At 32.6% G+C, this 18,660-nt stretch overlaps 2 protein-coding genes across 2 annotated transcripts in view; one reads left to right on the forward strand and one right to left on the reverse strand.

Moving 5' to 3' along the window:
* Positions 1–18,660, reverse strand: part of LOC135193965 (serine protease inhibitor 77Ba-like) — a 404,929-nt gene that overhangs the window by 211,444 nt on the left and 174,825 nt on the right. The window lies entirely within an intron of this gene.
* LOC113404173 (cell adhesion molecule Dscam2-like) overlaps positions 13,093–18,660 on the forward strand; it is a 399,093-nt gene continuing 393,525 nt past the window's right edge. Inside the window, exon 1 of the mRNA XM_064218600.1 lies at positions 13,093–13,154. Within this exon, the coding sequence (XP_064074670.1) occupies positions 13,109–13,154 (46 nt within the window). The 5' untranslated portion in view covers positions 13,093–13,108. The remainder of the gene's footprint in view (positions 13,155–18,660) is intronic.

The following is an 18,660-nucleotide window of genomic DNA, read 5'->3' on the forward strand; positions in this document are numbered from 1 at the left end:
TAGTTAATCCGTGTAAAAAAGGGAAAAGCTTAAAAACTAGAGGATATAATCAGATAATCTGTTCATATGATTGTCTGTAGTAGAAATATATTTCCATTCATAAATATTAAAAGTAAAAAGGTAAAGTAACAGGCTACAAATGTCCTACTGTGGGGCTAAGGCGTCATCTTTTTAAAGTGGCGATACACGTGGCAGATAAACATCTGCCTCGTGCAGGTTTCCTCACGATGTTTTCCTTTGCCGCCTAGCACGAGATGAATTATTTACACAAAATGTGAACCCCATGAAAGTTTAGTGGTGATTAATTATTGGACTTTTACCTCAGAATCATCAGTTAAGATTGGGCTATCTCAGCTCACTAGGCTATCATAAATATTTAACTTATAAATAATGTTAACGACATAGCAATGATTATAACAAGTACAGTAATCGTATGTTAATATCCCACTGTTGGGTAAGGCCTTCCTTTTGAAAATAAGTGTTCATTCAGGGATTCATGGATACACCTGGGGCAAGTCTTTGGTTAAGGTTCATGAGTTTCCAATCATTGAGCAATCAGATTGTGCCTTAACTTTCTTATAAAAGTTATTAAGTAACAGTTGCGAACTAAGTAGAAACTTCGATATATTAAAATGTAAATAATTTCGCTGAATTTGTAACCCTATTCAATACCTATAACTATGTACCTCGTACGAAGTTTCAGATGTAATTGTAATAGTTCTGCTACTTTAGAAAGGGCGTAGTCTGTGATATGATCTATGATAAGTACGCAGCTGTACTGCTGAGATGGCCCAGTGGTTAGAACGCGTGCCTCTTAACCGATGATTTCGGGTTCAAATCCATGCAAGCACCACTGAATTTTCATGTGCTTAATTTGCGTTTAAAATTCATCGTGCTCGGCGGTGAAGGAAAACATCGTGAGGAAGCCTGCATGTGTCTAATTTCAACGAAATTCTGCCACATGTGTATTCCACTAAACCGCATTGGAGCAGCGTGGTGGAATATGCTCCAAACCTTCTCCCCACAGGGAGAGGTCTTAGCCCAGCTGTGGGAAATTTACAGGCTGTTAATGTAATATAAATAAGTACGCAGTGGATTGTATCGATAAATGTAAACGTTACCTATAAAAAACATCGTAATGTTTTATTTACTCGGTCTTTAGAAATGTCTATTGTTTCGTCAATCAATACTGAAAAAACTGACTTTCCCACACTGGATATCTTGAAGATATCTGCACAGATATTTATAATTTCACTATGCAAAGAGTCGCTGGAGTATTGAGCATTTTTGCTGCCACTTTTCAAATGCGACTTCAGTGTTTCATATCCTGCGTCGAATCTAAATCACAAGGAACGAAATATACCGTTATTCACCTGTATTTTGTTCAAAATATTTCCAAAATAAGTATGGCGTAACAAAGGATTGAAAAAATAAAATAAAAAGTTTAATGATTAATTTTATTTATACCAATATATTACAATTCGATTTCACTGGTACCAATAAACGGGGAATCCAATTGTCGTATCATAAGTCCGAAAAGGGTCCGAAAATCGGTAAATTCGGGTGTAAATAAAATTAAAAAAACATTATATTTTTTTAGGTTAGTAATAAATAAATAAGTTCGTTTCTAATCATCTGGGTTTAGATAAGATGTAGGTAGGTAAATAACTGTATAATTTTATATTGCTCATTATAGTTTATTAGTTTATTAAATTCACAAAATTGTTGAATTATTCATTCATTTAAAGTTTACGTGTTATTTCCCTATATTTGTGTTGCCACTTACAGTCTTCTTAGACTGTTTCAGTATACTGTATAGTTTAATTGTCATATTGTTTAATTAACACAATTTTTTTTTTGTCAGTACCATAACCGTGATTCTTCTTTACTAAGCGAAATAATTTCGAGGAGGGGGAGAGGGGATGTTGAACCCCCGTGCCTTTGGCTATGTTTTTTACTATTTATTACGGTGCCAATTTTGAAGGGCGGTGGAGAGCATTTTCCATCAGGTGGCTCGTTTATCAAATATTTTAATTAAAAATATATATATATTTATATAAGCTAGTGTTTGACTGTTATCACACCTGATGGAAAGTGATGTTACAACCTAAGGTGGAGTGCGCTTGCATAGAAGATGCCTAAACTTAAACACACATATTGTAGGTAGTGGAGAATATGGAGGTCGGGATGATACTCCAGACCTTAGCTAAACGTGTCAGAAATGAGGAAGCGGATCAAAAATAAATAATTTTACTTGTAAACGAGATCTCTGAGAGCAGTGAGATAGGTTTTAGATGAACATTCCAGAATGTTAATCTTGATGAGATCTGAAGAGCATTCCATCGAATGAACAGAAATATTCTGATAAGACTTTTGTTCTAAGTTGTAAGTTATTTAATTATAACTTAAGGATTTCCGTTACTACAATGTGTTCAATGGTTTCTATCGATATATATACGTTATATAGTATATAGCTCTATAAAATCTCGAATAGAGAACAGAAAAAAAGGAATATTTTTTTATTTCAAACCATGAAGCAATTGTTATTTTCAATATATTCATAGAGTCCTGTCTGAGAGATTTAATAAATTATAACTTTTATTATAATTATATAACTACTTCCATTGTTATAGAATATAGACAAATAGACAATACCGAGGGAGCGATAATAAACATAATGAATTTTTTGATAGTGTCTTGGAGAATCGTTTGTATCTCATAGTGTTTAGAGAAACGTCCTTGGTGCCGCCGTATAAAGCAATGAAAAAATGTTCACCGACGAGACTCAGCAAAGGTGGATCTACTGGATCGCTGTGACAGCCAATCTTGGAGTTCAAGTTTGCTCCATACCAAATTCATCAAAATCGGTTCAGTGGCCGTGAAAGAGCAACAAACAGATAGACAGTTACTTTCGCATTTATAATATTAATATATATTTACCCCGTGGGATAAAATAATATATATAATTATAAATCAAAATGAGCCGTCAAATTACTGCATAAAAGCTAACTTTGGGTTACCATAAATCATACTACACGTATTTAGCCCGACATAATTTCCCCAGGGCGTCCTATCCAACCAGTTTATTACGATCCTTTGTGTAACTATCTGTATATTATTTATCTTGACATCGCGGATAAACTAAGTGTCAACTATAATGGTTATATGGATTTGTGGATCGGATTCAGTGGTGTGAAAATTACTAGTATATATGTATCAAGGGTGTTAAGTATGTACATTGACTCATGATGGTCTATTGTTGCCATAGACATAGAGATTACCACATTTGGCAAGTGTTCGTTCAATATGATTGATATTAATATTTGTGTTTCGATTTATAATCGCTATAATAATCTATTTTGATTCAACTATCCAAGACCCTGTGACGTCATTAAAAATCATGACAATTTTTTTATATATAAGAAAAAGTGGTCTTATTTGAATCGCATTAAAACCTTATTTGTTGATACTCGTTAAATAAAACAAATAAAACTTAACAGGTTGGGTACTATGAGTGTCCGAATGGAGCGATCGTAAGCTTAATGCAGATGCAGGAGCGAAAACCTATGGTTATCCTTATTTGCTACGTTGATATTTCATAAACTAACTGAAAGTTGAACGAGACAAACATAGATTTATATTTGTTTATTCAAATTCTACCCCACTGACAAACTTATATAATACGAATATTTTTTGATACAAACGCACTGAATTTGGTTTTTGATAATATCAAAATCAAAATATACTTTATTCAAGTAGGCTTTTACGAGCACTTTTGAATCGTCATTTAACAAACTATTTAAAGTAAAGCTACCACCGGTTCGGAATGTAGATTCCACTGAGAAGAACCGGCAAGAAACTCAGTAGTTACTCTTTTTCATCATCTAAAAATACAGTCATGTTAGTTAAATACAATTATAAATGTATGTATGTTATGTCTCCTGCCGGATGTCAACAAGCATTAACTCCACGCTTTTTTATCAATAACTGATCCCATTATGTTGTTACGTGTAAATTAAAATGAGTACTGAGCTATTTTGTTATAAGAAAAATGTCGGTTCAACTCATATTGTATTGCGAGTATGATACGATCATGAAAAATCCTTGAACACGTTGAACAATACAAAGAAAATAGCGGTGAAAATTGTTCCGGAAATTCCAAGCAAACATCGATTACCCTTTTAGAAGATATTAAAAACGTACATCCTTGTTAAAATCAATAGGCACTGATCGGTATAGGTATTCTGTAAGCAGAAACTTGAAATTCACCGCACAACGTAAACGTGATGTCAGAATGTGAGATACGACACTGACAATGACGATTATAATATTTATAGGATACACGCATCAAAATGGCGTATCACTGTAAATCATTTGTTTATATTTCACGAGTAAAAGATGAAGTGAATTCTTACAGAATCGCACTGCGAATAGAAGGTTGATTATTCCGATCAAATGATGGCATTCTAAAAATGCTATCAGAAATTAATGATGAGTATGATTTTGTAACTTGTAACACATTTAAAAGACGTCGAATCTTCTTTCTGCGTATATCCAATTTATTACATTTAGAGAAGACATTTAAAATAAGGATGGTTTTCTCGGTATGATTATACCAAAAGTACTATGTTACTAAAAAGTTTTATGTTCCCTGTAATAAAATACATATATTATTTTGTACCAATGTTTTTCTTGTAGGTCAGTATAAATATGGTGTAATTATGTTAATTAATAGGTCGTTCTACAGAGTCGACTAATGAAAAGTTACACTTAATTAGATTAGTCAAGCCCTTCTTCAAGTCTGCTATCTAGATCAGTGAAAAATTCCGGGTACTTTATAACCAAAACATATACCCGCTTTCAGCTAAACTTAGCCCTTCTCAAAGTGGCACTATCAATGGCAGTAAAAAATTGGGGTATTTATAAAATAATGACCTCATTTTAGTAATTTAATTGTAGCTATTTTTTAAAAAATTACCTTAAGAATTTTACTTGTAATAAAGTCTCGTGTAATTAAAAGTGATATTGATATGAAAAATTTGAAAATCGAATGATTAATTACCAAAGACTGCCTCTAATACGATAATACACATGGCGCTTTGTTGTGTCTATTGCTTAAAACCAAGAGATCCCTTTCTTGCGGCGAAGTTCTCAGCAATACGGTTTTAGCAATTCTTAAAGCGATCTAAGTAATTGCCCCGTCGGCTTAGAAGCTAGCTTATAAAGCGGCACGATCCGGTCAGGAGGACATTGTTACTGCTGTCTAAGATAAAAGTGAATTTATAAATGATATTCACCTAAGAACACCCACTTACCTACTTACCTGCTACCTATTACAAGTAAAGCGATCTTTATTGCTACGAAATTAAATAATTTTATATTCGACGAATTAATAGGAATGAAGGATAATAATGAATAAAAAATTCAAAATATCGTATGTTTTTAAAAGCATAAAAAAAACATTTAGAAAATTACTGTACCTTATTTACATATGTACATACAAAACAGACTAAACAGTTTACGTTTTCAGCGTACTCAGCTAAAAATCCAGTTCATTTAAATAAACAATTAATGTTTGACGTAGTTTTCGGTCGGAAAGGCTGAAATCTGGGAGAATAATTACGAACTGATTCAGCAATGTTACGAGAAAATTCTCCCGAGAAAGTTCCTAGATATACAGCGATTCAAACTGAAATAAATAAGATTTAAAAACAAAAGCGAATATAGGCTAATCTCCGCTAACCGCGTTAATTTGCTAGGTACAAGTCGTCTAATTAGTGAACTCGATGGAGTTTTCTCGTTGAAAACATTAATTATTACCTCAGCGGGCAGATTGCGTTTCCATTATAATGAACTTGGTAGTAAAATCATGGTAAATTTCGGGTTCATACATTAATAAATTACTTTCAGTTTACAAATTCACGTCAAGTATTTTAAGGTTCTCGTGTATTTCAACACTAAGTTCATTTACTGTGAATATTCTGTTACTGAATATCTATTCTGAAAAGTATCGTGTTCCCACATTCTGACATGATTATTAATAAAGTCGACCAAATGGGCCATCTTAGTATTTATTTCATCTATACTCGCACTTATAAAATTGTTTTTCCTTCTAAAATTTAAATTACTGAGTCTAGAACGTTGAAATTTGTATATAGGTCTATAATTCATCCAGCAACCATTAAGAAAATATTTTTGGAAAATTCATCTTTGAGGTCGTAAATGGAAGGAGTTATTCTGTGTGAAAGTCTTTGTTCTCCGAAGTTAGAATTTTTCATGTTTATTTCATATTTGAATCTTTATATAACCTGTATAAAGTTGGAACGGACAGTTAATATTTTGTAGTGAATTGAGTGTGTAACTGGTTTGATGTATAAAAAACATTTTTTATTTAACTTTGCCAACATTACTAAATGGTTTGTTATGTTAGTCGTGAAGACGCCGCAGACTTTGAATAATATTTAATGTAAAATAAACTAAGCGACAGACTGTTAGAGACTGAAATTGATACTAACGTGTCGGGTTTCTGTTGCTTTATACACTATTAATTTTATTCTGTGCCAACAAAGTGAATAATGGAGAAAATCTTGGAATAATACATAATTTGAAATAAGAATGTCACGTTATATTAAAATATTTTTGGACATTTGAAGAATGATTTTCACTTTGTTCGTTTATTAAAAAATACTGGTATTTTTCTTTCACAATTCTCATCATACGATCCTTGACCTTCGAAAAAAACGTTTAAAATGTCCAATTTCAGCAACAAATTCGTTCAAACCCAAGACATTACTGGGAGTTATCAGTCGGAAAACTCTTGCAAATTTATTCATGAGGTGCTGATCGTATTCGGTGATATGACCCTCAGTTTTATTATCGTGTTTACGCCCAACTGAATATCTGTTTAAGCTTTGTTTTTATAAGGTTTTTTGATGAGACACATAACGCTTTGATGTGAGTCAACGCAATTTGTAATCGTTTGAGGCATTGAATTTATGTATATATATAAGCCTTGTAACTATATACACTTTTATAGCATTTGGTAATAAGATATTCAGAAGATATGTTTTAGGGTGTAATTAATCAAAATGCTTTATACGTTGGATGCATTCAGTGATCGTCCTCTTTTTATATTGAATAACGCATGATGCGTTTCCCCCACGTAAAGTAGGTGGAATGGGGGACTCACCCAGGACGCCTAGTGCGTTCTAGTACACTGGAATACCCACTAAAAAAACTAGCGTTACTATATTAATCATTCCTACAGCGTCAATGCGTCACCAACCTTGAGATATCAAGATATGATGTCCATTGTGCATGTATTTACAGAGGATCATTCACCTCAATCACCCTTAAAGCCACAATACAACAATAAAAAACAATTGCTTTTCGAGGGTATAATATAATCTGAGTGGGTGGCACCTACACGGGGCAAGCAAAACAACAATGAACACATCGTAATTTAACTACGCAAACTTCTGATAGGCTTATGTAAATTCAGATATATTTTTATTAATCGTACGATGTACATAGTTATCTAATCCTTGGGATAGATTCGTTACTGTTACGTTGTTGGAACATGCAGTCAGCGAACCGATCCAATTACGAATTCAACGTATGATACAGAAAAAAGGTGCACTCTCTTTCGTCACTCTCAGAATCCTATGAGAATGTTTTCAGTAGAAAAATCATATAACTTTTTATCGGGCCGACATGGGGTTTGAACCCGAGATCTTGATATCTATAGCTTTATATCAACGAGGCAGTCGCATATGCATATAGTAAAGTATTATATAACACATTGACAATATAAATAATGATGATATATAAGTATCACAAGCAATACTACTTTTATAAATTATACCTACGACGTAATCCTGCAAGTCTCAATCTTATTTTAATTTCAATGCACAGTTAAATATTACAAACAATTCCCTCAGGTAAGGAATAAGAATAAAAATGGAACTATAAAGACACTATACAATACAAGTCTGTCCATTAAGTATGAAAAGACAACATTAATTAATTCACTGTTTCTTATATAAATAGCTGCGACTGTATTTAATTAGTATAATTAATAATTAAATATTGAACTTTGTAATCCATCCGATCTTACCTTTAAAGTGCAGTGACCGGAACAATTCGAATTTTATTGAAAAATTCTTCACCAATTTCGCTTCAAATCGTTTAGTCATGCTGTCGATGGCAAATTGACGTATTTAGGTCAAAACTTCACCAAAATATGCTGTTTCGAATACGACGTTACGATGTTATGAAATGTCTGGATAAGTTGAATGCTATTGAGTTATGAAAAATCTAGAATGTGGAATGACGTGAATGTTTTGTTGTTTGGAAATTGCGGAAAGTGTTGCATTGTTGAAATCGAATAAGTTTCGTTGTTGTTTTAAAAAAACATACTAATGGAACCATATTCATCTACTATTACTTCATTCTCAGTAATAATTATATTAAATAGAACATTGTTGCTTTTTTTGATATCCTGGAATTCCAACAGCCAATCGTAATCCACTGTTGGACATAGTCCCACCACCTTTTTCAGGTCATCGGTCCACCTGAATGGACGGCGCCCTAAGCTATTTTTGCCAGAAATTTAGTTAATTCTATTAACTGTTCTAAGCTACACGACATTTAGTAAAAATCTTTCAATAATTTAAACCTTATTATAAGCACTTTTGGTATACCATGGTATGAAATTAAATGAAAACAAAAAAAAAATAGTTAGGTGGATTTTTCTACCGAGAAATCATTAAAAAAACTTAGTCGTTTATAAAATAAAATATTTTATTCGACTTTAAATAGTGTAATAAGACTTAAGAGAATAATACTAGAATTATTATATGGAATTCTAGACTAACGCCTTCATTGAGTGCGAAGTTCTACATAAATGTTTCAGTCCAATTACTACAGTTAATGCGAGTAAATGAATTTTCTGCTCAGCCGACCTAGCTTCTATGAACCCATGTGCTACTTTTACAGTGCAGAGGGTAGAAGATATTACGCGTATGCATTCTAATTACTTATTTATTTACCGAGTTTTATAAATATATATATATTTATTTATTTATTTTATTTAAAATACTTTATTGCACAACACAGGAATACATAATATAAACACAGAACTTTAATAAATAGTGCGCAAACGCGGTCTTATCGCTTATGGCGATCTCTCACAGACAACCTTTGGTGATAGAAGCTTAGAACGAAAAAAACTATAATATAAAAATATTTATACTAATGTATAATAATAAACTACACATAGCTACATCACAATAATACACACATAATGATATAGTATATAATTATAGACTATCAATATATATATATACATAATTATAAACTACATATTATTACATACATACATACTTGCATACTTTATTTAGATATGGATAGACAATAGTTTTTCAAACGATGCAAGGATTTAGACTGCCGTATATCAGTGGGTAGTGCATTCCAAAGTTTGACGGTTTTCACAGTGAAAGAGTTGCTGTAGGTTTGTGTCCGGCTGCAGGGTGTTACTAATTTGTTATCCTCACTAGAACGCAGGTTGTGTATGCTGTCAGACCCAAGAAATTTAAAGCGTTCTTTAAGGTAAGGTGGTGTACATTCGACATATAGTATCGAGTAGAGAAGAGATAAAGCGTGCAAGTTCCTTCGAAGCCTGATTGGCAGCCACTTTATCTAAGACCGATACTGCGAAACATGATCAAACTTACGCAGACCAAAGATAAATCTAATGGCCAACTTTTGCAGCCGTTCTAATTTATTTAGAAAGTCTTCAGTTAAGTCAATGTAGCAGGCGTCAGCATAATCCAATATTGGAAAAAGGAAAGCATTGGCTAAGCTGATCTTAGCCTTGATGGGCAGTAGGTTTTTCCATCGCCTTAAAAAACTAATGATGGCATACATCTTACGGCTCATTTCTGCTACTTGAGGTACCCAGGAGAAGGAAGTATCCAGATGTAGTCCAAGATTTTTAATATTGCCTTGTAGCGGTAATATGTAGATGATAGGAGGAAGAGATAAGTGTGGAAAGAGTATTAATAAAAATAGAAAAGAGGAGGGGGGAGAGGGGGGAGAGGTGAAAAACTACTATTTGCCTTTATACATTGCTGTCGATTAAGTAGGTAAGAGCAAAACCAATTAATAGGAGTAGAACCTATATTTAGAGATTTTAGGATTACATTATTTTATTTTTATTTAGATTATTAGGCATTTGAGAAGTTTAAGAGAGCTAGTATAGTTACGGATTTGTTATCAATTCCGCAACGTATATCATCACATACTTTAGTGAGAGCTGTAACTGTACTATGACCTTTTCTAAACCCAGATTGGAAAGGGCAGAGGATTTTATTTACTGAGAGGAATTTACTTAGTTGATTACTCTAACACCTTTGAGAGAAAAGGAAGAACAGATATCGGTCTAAAATGAGAAGGTAGCAAGGGATTGGAAACTTTAGGAATAGGAATCACTATGGCTTTGCGCCATAGAGTAGGGAAGGTACCAGTTGACAAGGAATAATTAAATATATTGCATAAACTAGGTAAAATATTGTTAAGGGTAAGGAGAATCAGTTTTCGACTTATTTAATCCCAACCAATTGAGTCTGATTTAATGCTATGAATGTGCTTCTTTAATTCGCTAATGGTGACAGAACTGAATTGGAAAGGAGGATTATCAGGGATGGGTAATTTATTAAGATAGTTGATAGTATTAAATTTGTGTTGTATATTTATGGAGGAAGAAGAAATAAAGTGTCTGTTAAGATCATCGAGATTGATATTAATAGAAACGGCTTCCCGCTGACGCCCAATTCCCAACGATTTTAAAAACCGCCAAACCTTGGATGCACCTCTACTATCAATAGTATTTGCAATAATAGGTTTAATATTTATGTATAATCAATAAAGTTATCGATAGTCGCATTTCTTTTATATTTAGCCTTCGCAGCATTGCGTTTAGCCATAAGTGCTCTAATATCCTGAGTAAGCCAAGGAGCTGGTAAGTGCTTAAGCTTGATAGGTCTTAACGGGGCATGTACATCCAATAAATCAGTTAGAAAATAATTTAAAATGCTCATTTTTTCATCGATTGAACTGGCATTATAAATCGCAGTCCAGTCGATATTATTAATTAGTATAATATTTGTTAAGTTCTTTTAAAAAATATTTATTTATTTCGACTATTTTGGTTTGCGGTTTTGAATTTGGAATGCATTCAGTATTTTGCGGTTTAAATTCTATACTTTATATTTTTTTTTATTCAAATAAAGAGGTGCAGATTTTATTACATTTTTTTACTTAAGAAATGTTATAAATATATACTGTTATGAAATTTTATAAAATATAATATTTATGATACAACATACGCTTCCTGTTACTCAAAGGCTTCTCTATTTCTACTGATGAATCTCGAATAAATTATCTAATTACTACAATCGATACTTATCATGAATTCTACCGGGAGAAATCTTAGAATAACGCTGTCAGAAGTTATTCTTCTCCTACCTAATTCTACTGTACCTTGATGGAGGCTCATTTGTGTGCGAATAAATAAGTCTCTAAGCGGTATTGCATACAAACTTTTTCTTTTGAATAAAAATTAAGTTTTTATGAAAAACATTGTATTTAGAGTTTTCTGAAAAATATGAAAATAATTTATCGTACTTTAACGTTGCCCATTAAATTTTTCGCTTGTCGCTTTTAATTAGTGAACGCATTTGTGGTAATTATACGAGGTTTGGTACTTCGCTATTCCTTAAATGAATACAGTATTTCTTAAATCTCTTTCTATGTTATATTTTGTAAATTTAAGTTATATTTAAATGCATTTAGTGATGATGATTACTTCCTTGTAGATTTTGGATGCAGTGACAATTTTTAAGGGGACAGCTATCGAAGTAACTAACTGCGCAACTAATGGTACAGTGATTGAGAGTGCGGATATAAGTGCAGGCACAGATATGATATCAAATCCGACGCGCCTGGAATTAGTTTAGACGCAGAGTAAACGTCTCTTCGAAATATGTTACACCTCCTTCTTTTCAAACTCCGTCCAGCTACTAAGAATTTCCTGATAGATTTTTTTTTATATGATATAGGTAGGTAGAGAGTCACCACCGCCCAAAGACAATGGCTTACATCACAAATTGCGCATATACCGTTGTGAACTAAGATGCTGGGTCCCTTGTGCCTGTAGTTACACTGGTTCACTCACCCGTCAAACCTTATGTTTGGCAGTGGAATATCTGATGAGTGTACGTACCTAGACGGGCTTGCACAAATCCCTATCACTGTATATCTAGCCTTCAGATCATGCATCGTGGTTACGTAATACGCGCTGCGGTTACATAATTTGTACAATCAAATTTTTCGCTATTCGCATCAGAAAATTTCCTATTAATTAACCGTAGCTCAAAGAAAGTAAAACATTGAAGAAATTGCTTAAAAATTATAAACCTTTGTTTCGATTTAACATTGTGATGAATCATTTGATATTTATCCCTTATTGCCAAATCAAATATAATTGTACTTTATTTAAGTAGGCTCTTGCAAGTGCTTCCGTTTAAAATTTTACAAGATGAAATTATTTCAGGTTAAATTTGAATTAAATTAATTCCATTCCGATTAAGATTGAAGATTCTACCGAGAAGAACCGAAATTAAAATTCATTATATACTCTTTTACGACAATCGAGTTACAAATGCAATTGCTTTATAATTTTTTCGGCTAAGAAATCAACGTACGAGTGTACTTGCTTCATACTTTTTATCAATAACATAATCTTTTATCGAATACTAAATACATACATATATTTTGGGTTGTCTGGAAGAGATGGCTAATTAGCCATAAGTCCGCACGATGTACAATATATGTGATTTCATTTTTTTGTGTTTAGTCCTAAGATTTCTGTATTTTATAATTATGGTGTACAATAAAGCAAGATTTTCTTAATATGTGAATTTCTCAACATTAAATGTATGAAATGTCACTACTAAAAGTATTTTAAGATTTTTATTATATATTTTAATTTTAATAAAATTATTTAAATATCTAATTCGAAATAACTTGTTTCAGGAAATTTTCCAAAATGAATTTCATCTGGATCATTACTATCGCAGCGCTGTGCGACACAGGTAAGTTTATGTAGAAAAAACACGCCTGATGTAGAAAAAAATAAAAATACCGTCTCGCGGGAATGTAATTAAAAATTCTAACTGATTATTATGAAATGTGCTGGATGTTTTGCTGTACGTGAAACATGATGTACGGGCTTAGGGTAAATTATAAGAATATTTCTTAAATATTAACAACTTTTTAAAGAAATTCCACGAGGCTACGATTGATGGATTTGACTTCTGTGCTGTTAAAATGATCTTCGATTTTTTTTTATTTGTTTGAACTTTTAAAAGTACTCTTCACATTTTAATATTGTATATCATAGCGCCTAAATAGTAAAGCTCACCTTGAGCCTGATAATTTTTAATTTGCCTCTTATGTGCTTTATTTGATTCAAGTTCTGTGTTGGTGTCATTTCTATCTCTGGTTTATTTATGATTAATAAAAAAAAATGATTTTAATCTAGTCATAGGTATGTTATAAAAACAAATTTATTGCCTCGTTGGTCTAGTGGCTAGAAATAAGACCATACATTCCAAGGTTCTAGGTTGAAATCCCAAGGAGAGCTGATAAAAGTTATTGGGGTTTTCTGTGCAAGAGTAAGGGAGTGCACCTGTATTTTGGCACACTCGTGCATACTCGTGCATACTCGTGCATCACAATAACTCCTGCGTAATTGACTGGTCTACCTTAACATTGGCCACAGTGACCGGCATCGATTTGGATGACATCATCATTTTTTATTATATCACCATGAAAGCACAGTCAAAATCAAAATCTTATTCAAGTAGGTTCATAAAGGCACTTTTGAATCATCATCTTACATCATTTAATTAAATTTGAAGCTACCACCGTTTCGGAAAGAAGATTCTACCGAGAAGAACCGGTAAGAAACTCAGTAGTTACTCTTTTCCATTTTAATTAAAGAATATCTCAGTAAACAACATTTTTTTCTTATTTATCCCGCCTAAAAGTCAAGACCACGTTTTTTATCTTTAATATAATATTCTATTGATTAATATGCCTTATTTTTAATATTATATGATCTTTAAATTATTTAATAAGCCAAGTTAAAAATAGCTGTGGAATCTTATTAAAGAAACGAATAGCGTGCCCCAAAAAGCATTAACTTTGTATTTTCATTATTACATTTAATTTGATGTAAATCATAATTTACTTTAATTTTATGCGAGAAATAAAAGGCTTTCTATTCTATTCTATTCATATCACTCAATTTCATTTCTCTAAATTAAAATCGCGTTCTAAATTTAATTTATTAAATCTTAATCATATTCGTCGTCCACGTGACGTATGAATACGATACATTGATTTTTTATTAAGGCGACGACGGACTAACTTTTTATCGTTACGTCAAACATAATACGCCCGCCTACTGGAACACTTTGGAACATCGTAAGCACGTACATATATTGCTTCGAATTAATAAATAATTTATATTATATAGTCTGACATATAACAGGTTAAGTTAAATGTAAATTAGTAATACTATGAACTTAATAAAAGAGCAAAACTGAACACACTCAACTAGTACGTTACTCAATATTCAGAAAATATTTTTCGGAATAAAAAAAAAAAATCTTTAAGATAACAATCCACCGTGCAATAAAGTTCAGTTCATAAGAGATTCCTATTAAAATGTGCTACGTAAAATAAAATAGCGAAGAATTCCAAAGAATTATTCCATTTTCCATACACGCTCACATTATTTTGATTGTCAACGAAAAGATCGTACATATGCAAGCAGCCGTGCATTGTTCTCGAGTAAAAACAAGGCTAATTACGGTGCTTAAATTAATGAGTTTCTTAACCAGAGTGGGTTGGAGTAAGTTTTTCTTGGTAGTAAAATGACGAACATACTACGTGGATATTCTTTAGGTACACGTGAATTTTTATGTATTTATTCTGTTTGTTTGGACGAATTAATATCCAGTATTTGTCCAATTATTGCAAACAGTTGAAAAGTATACAAATGAAAGATAAAAGTTACAGGGGTATTTAAATGACAATAGTAACGCAGGTAAATTCGGCGGTATATAATATAATACAACGAACAAACAAAGCTTTATATGTTAGTTATGGTAAAACGTATGTAAAATTTAATTAAATTTCTCGCGTTAGTGCCCTGCGCTCTTTTGGGTTGAGAAATCCTATCTCCTTTTCTTCCGCCAAATACAGAATACATTACTTTCCCGTATTACAGGTTGGAGGGTGAGTCAGTGAGCCAATCTCACAAAGGACTTAACATTATATTTAATGTAGTTGGTTCCGAATTAATAAGAAATAGTTAACACTTTTTAGAGCGCGGATGGTGCCTTACTACGCCGTATGCTTTCCACGGCGTTATATTTAAGAAATGCAAAGATGTTCGTATGATCGATTTCAATCACGGCGGGATTTTATAAGGGAGGCTGTGTACATGAGTGTAGTTAAATACAAATGTACTCATTATTCGTTTTCTTTTTTAATCCAATAGGATGGCTAAACCGATACAAAGAGAATGAGTTCCAGTGCTGTGTCAAGAACTTTACTTGCCTTCCAAAATTCGAGAATTTCAACATGTTCTCAGACTCCAGGTCACTGATGAGAATTTCTCAATAGTTCTCTATTGAGAAATCCCGATTTTTTTTTATAGTGTAGCCGAGATTTGAGACTGAAATCACAGAATTTTGCAAATATAACTAGGACAAGACACTCAAATCCATGTTTTATATTTCATGAGATAATTTTATATCAACATAGAAAACAGATGCGAAACTATAATTAATTTCAATAATCTTGATTGTTATTGAAATAAATAAATATTAATTTAATATTATAGTAATTATTATAATAATATATAGCAACGAATTTAATATTATATGCACACACAAAATGAAAGAAGCAAAAAGCGGAAGCGGTGACGTCATTACGGCAGCCGGCTGCCGCTTGCCGTTCGCCGTTACGGCACAAGAGTCAGTCGGTTCCAAGTCATGACAAGATATATTTATAAACTTTGCCGTATTTTTAGCCGATTTCAAAAAATCTATGAGGTTCTTTACTCGTCGGAAACCTTTTTTTTATGTATGTCCCCGATTACTCTAAGACGCTTGGACCGATTTGGAAAATCATTCTTTTGTTTTATAGGGTTTACTTTCTAGGTGGTCTAATCCTTATAGGTCAGGTGGTAAAATCGTGGGAACTCTTCAAATTTAGGCACACCCGAAGCGATTTAGGTATTTTTATAGTGTTTCGTTCATTCGTTTTAGGGATGCACAATTTTGTGAAGTTGATTTAATGATGAAGACCATAGATGGTCGAATTAAAGAAAGAGCCGAGATGGCCTAGTGGTTAGATCGCATGCATCATAACCGATGATTGCGGGTTCAAACTCAGACAGGCACTACTGAATTTTCATGTGCTTAATTTGTGTTTATAATTCATTTCGAGCTCGGCGGTGAATTAAAACACCGTGATGAAATCTGCATGTGTCAAATTTTAACGAAATTCTGCCACATGTGTACCAACCCGCATTGGAGCAGCGTGGTGCAATATGCCCCAAAACCTTCTACTCAAAGGGACAGGAGGCCTTAGCCCAGCAGTGGGAAATTAACAACCTGTTAATGCTGTTGTTGTTGTATAGATGGTCTAATTGCTATGCGCTTACTTTAATAGTTACATGGAAAATAATGTCAAAATTGGCCGACTGCCTTGGTCTACTATAACAGTACAATTCATTTTAATAACAATGATTAGGATCCAATACTCATATACTTCTCGTTAGAAATGACATTTCTCAATCGTTGCATTTCTTTATGTGATCGTATATAATATGCTTGAAAGTAGTATTTCGGTATGTATGTGTGTGTAGGTTTATTACTTTATATATAAACACCTTTATTTATCGTATTTTTTGAAATTTTCGCCAAGGCACGGCATGTCACGGCATATCAGTCGGTCTTTATTAAGAAGGTATTAAATAATTCTTCTTTTGCTTTGAAGTTTCAAGGTGATTTTAGAAGGCTTTTTTTACTTTAATATAATATTAAACAATCCGTACAAACTTCTAAATTTTCATGTAGTATAAGATTACATAGTTGTTTAATCATATCAACTACAGAGCTTTGTGTTGCGTCCCACGAATATATTGAGCCAGTATTATTAATAATGCGTAATTACTGGGAATATTGTGCTAACCTTAAATATGAAACCTCAAGTCTATTGACCTATTACGCGAGATGCGTTCGCGTATTCAATTGTTAGGCAACGCCTCTCTCATATCCCGATTGTATAAACAAAATACCTATTATTATTTGTGGAACGTAGTTCTTGTACGCTTACAACGAACTGGCAAACATTGGCACGTAAGGAAAACGCGTGCCCCCTCCAAGTGACCCTCACCTCTCTCTTGCTTTCCATTGTATACGGTTTTATATAAAATTATTTTTTATTATTGTTCTAATTCTCACGGGATTTTTAATAACAAGGTTGTCGTTGCCATTAAGTTATCCTCAAAGGAGGTTAATTTATTTCATTGTGTTTATTTATTACATAATGTATTACGAAAGCAACTTCGTTCCGACCGGGTGTCCCACGACACCTCTCAATTTTTTTTATTAATATAGTATCTTACAAGCTAAGTTAAGATACAACATTTTGAATCTAAAAATTATATATTTTCCTAATTTAAAAAAAAAAAAAAATATATATATATTTCTTAACTATTTAAAAAGAAAAAGATTATTTAAAAATTTATTATATCTATTATTAGGCACATTAAAGATTTATTGTATTTATGTTAAATGAAATCTATCAATCTGTAGTACTCACAAATTAATTTATATTATTTATTTAATTCTATAATTATATTGCAATTCTATAAATATATAATTTATTTTGTTAATGAACTTGTAATATAAAAATTAATTATGTTATTATTGTATCATATTTTTGCATGTAATAAAGAAAGCTTTAATATTATTATTATATTGTTATTTTACTTTTTCTCTCTTATGAGGTAACTAAATCCTACACACACGGGCCGTAGCCAAGCGCTAGTAGGAGCTAGGTAATGGCAGCTGAGATGGATGAAGTCGTAAGGAACTTGCGGGTGAGGCGGCAAGTGTTGAGGATTACTGCCTTTTGGAGTAAATGATTAGTGTGATGAGGAATGTGTAATATGTCAAGGCTGCGTTGTAGGCTTTTGGGTACGACCCCAGTTGATGAGATGACTATGGGAACAATATGGATAGTGTCTGCACGCCACTGACGTTTCAGTTCTATTGCTAAGTCTTGATATTTACTAAGCTTTTCCGAAATTGTCGACTGTATGTTGTGAGTGTTAGGGATAGCTATGTCAATAAGATAAACATTTTTTTTAATTTTGTCATGTAATGTGATATCGGGTCTATTGAAATGTATTGTTTTATCTGTTATTATGGTTCTATCCCAGTATATCCTGTATCTGTTATTTTCTAGTATGGTGTCGGGTTTGTATTTATAGTATGGGATCTTCTTATCTATAAA

The sequence above is a fragment of the Vanessa tameamea genome, chromosome 23 (assembly GCF_037043105.1).
Source record: "Vanessa tameamea isolate UH-Manoa-2023 chromosome 23, ilVanTame1 primary haplotype, whole genome shotgun sequence".
Taxonomy (NCBI): domain Eukaryota; kingdom Metazoa; phylum Arthropoda; class Insecta; order Lepidoptera; family Nymphalidae; genus Vanessa; species Vanessa tameamea.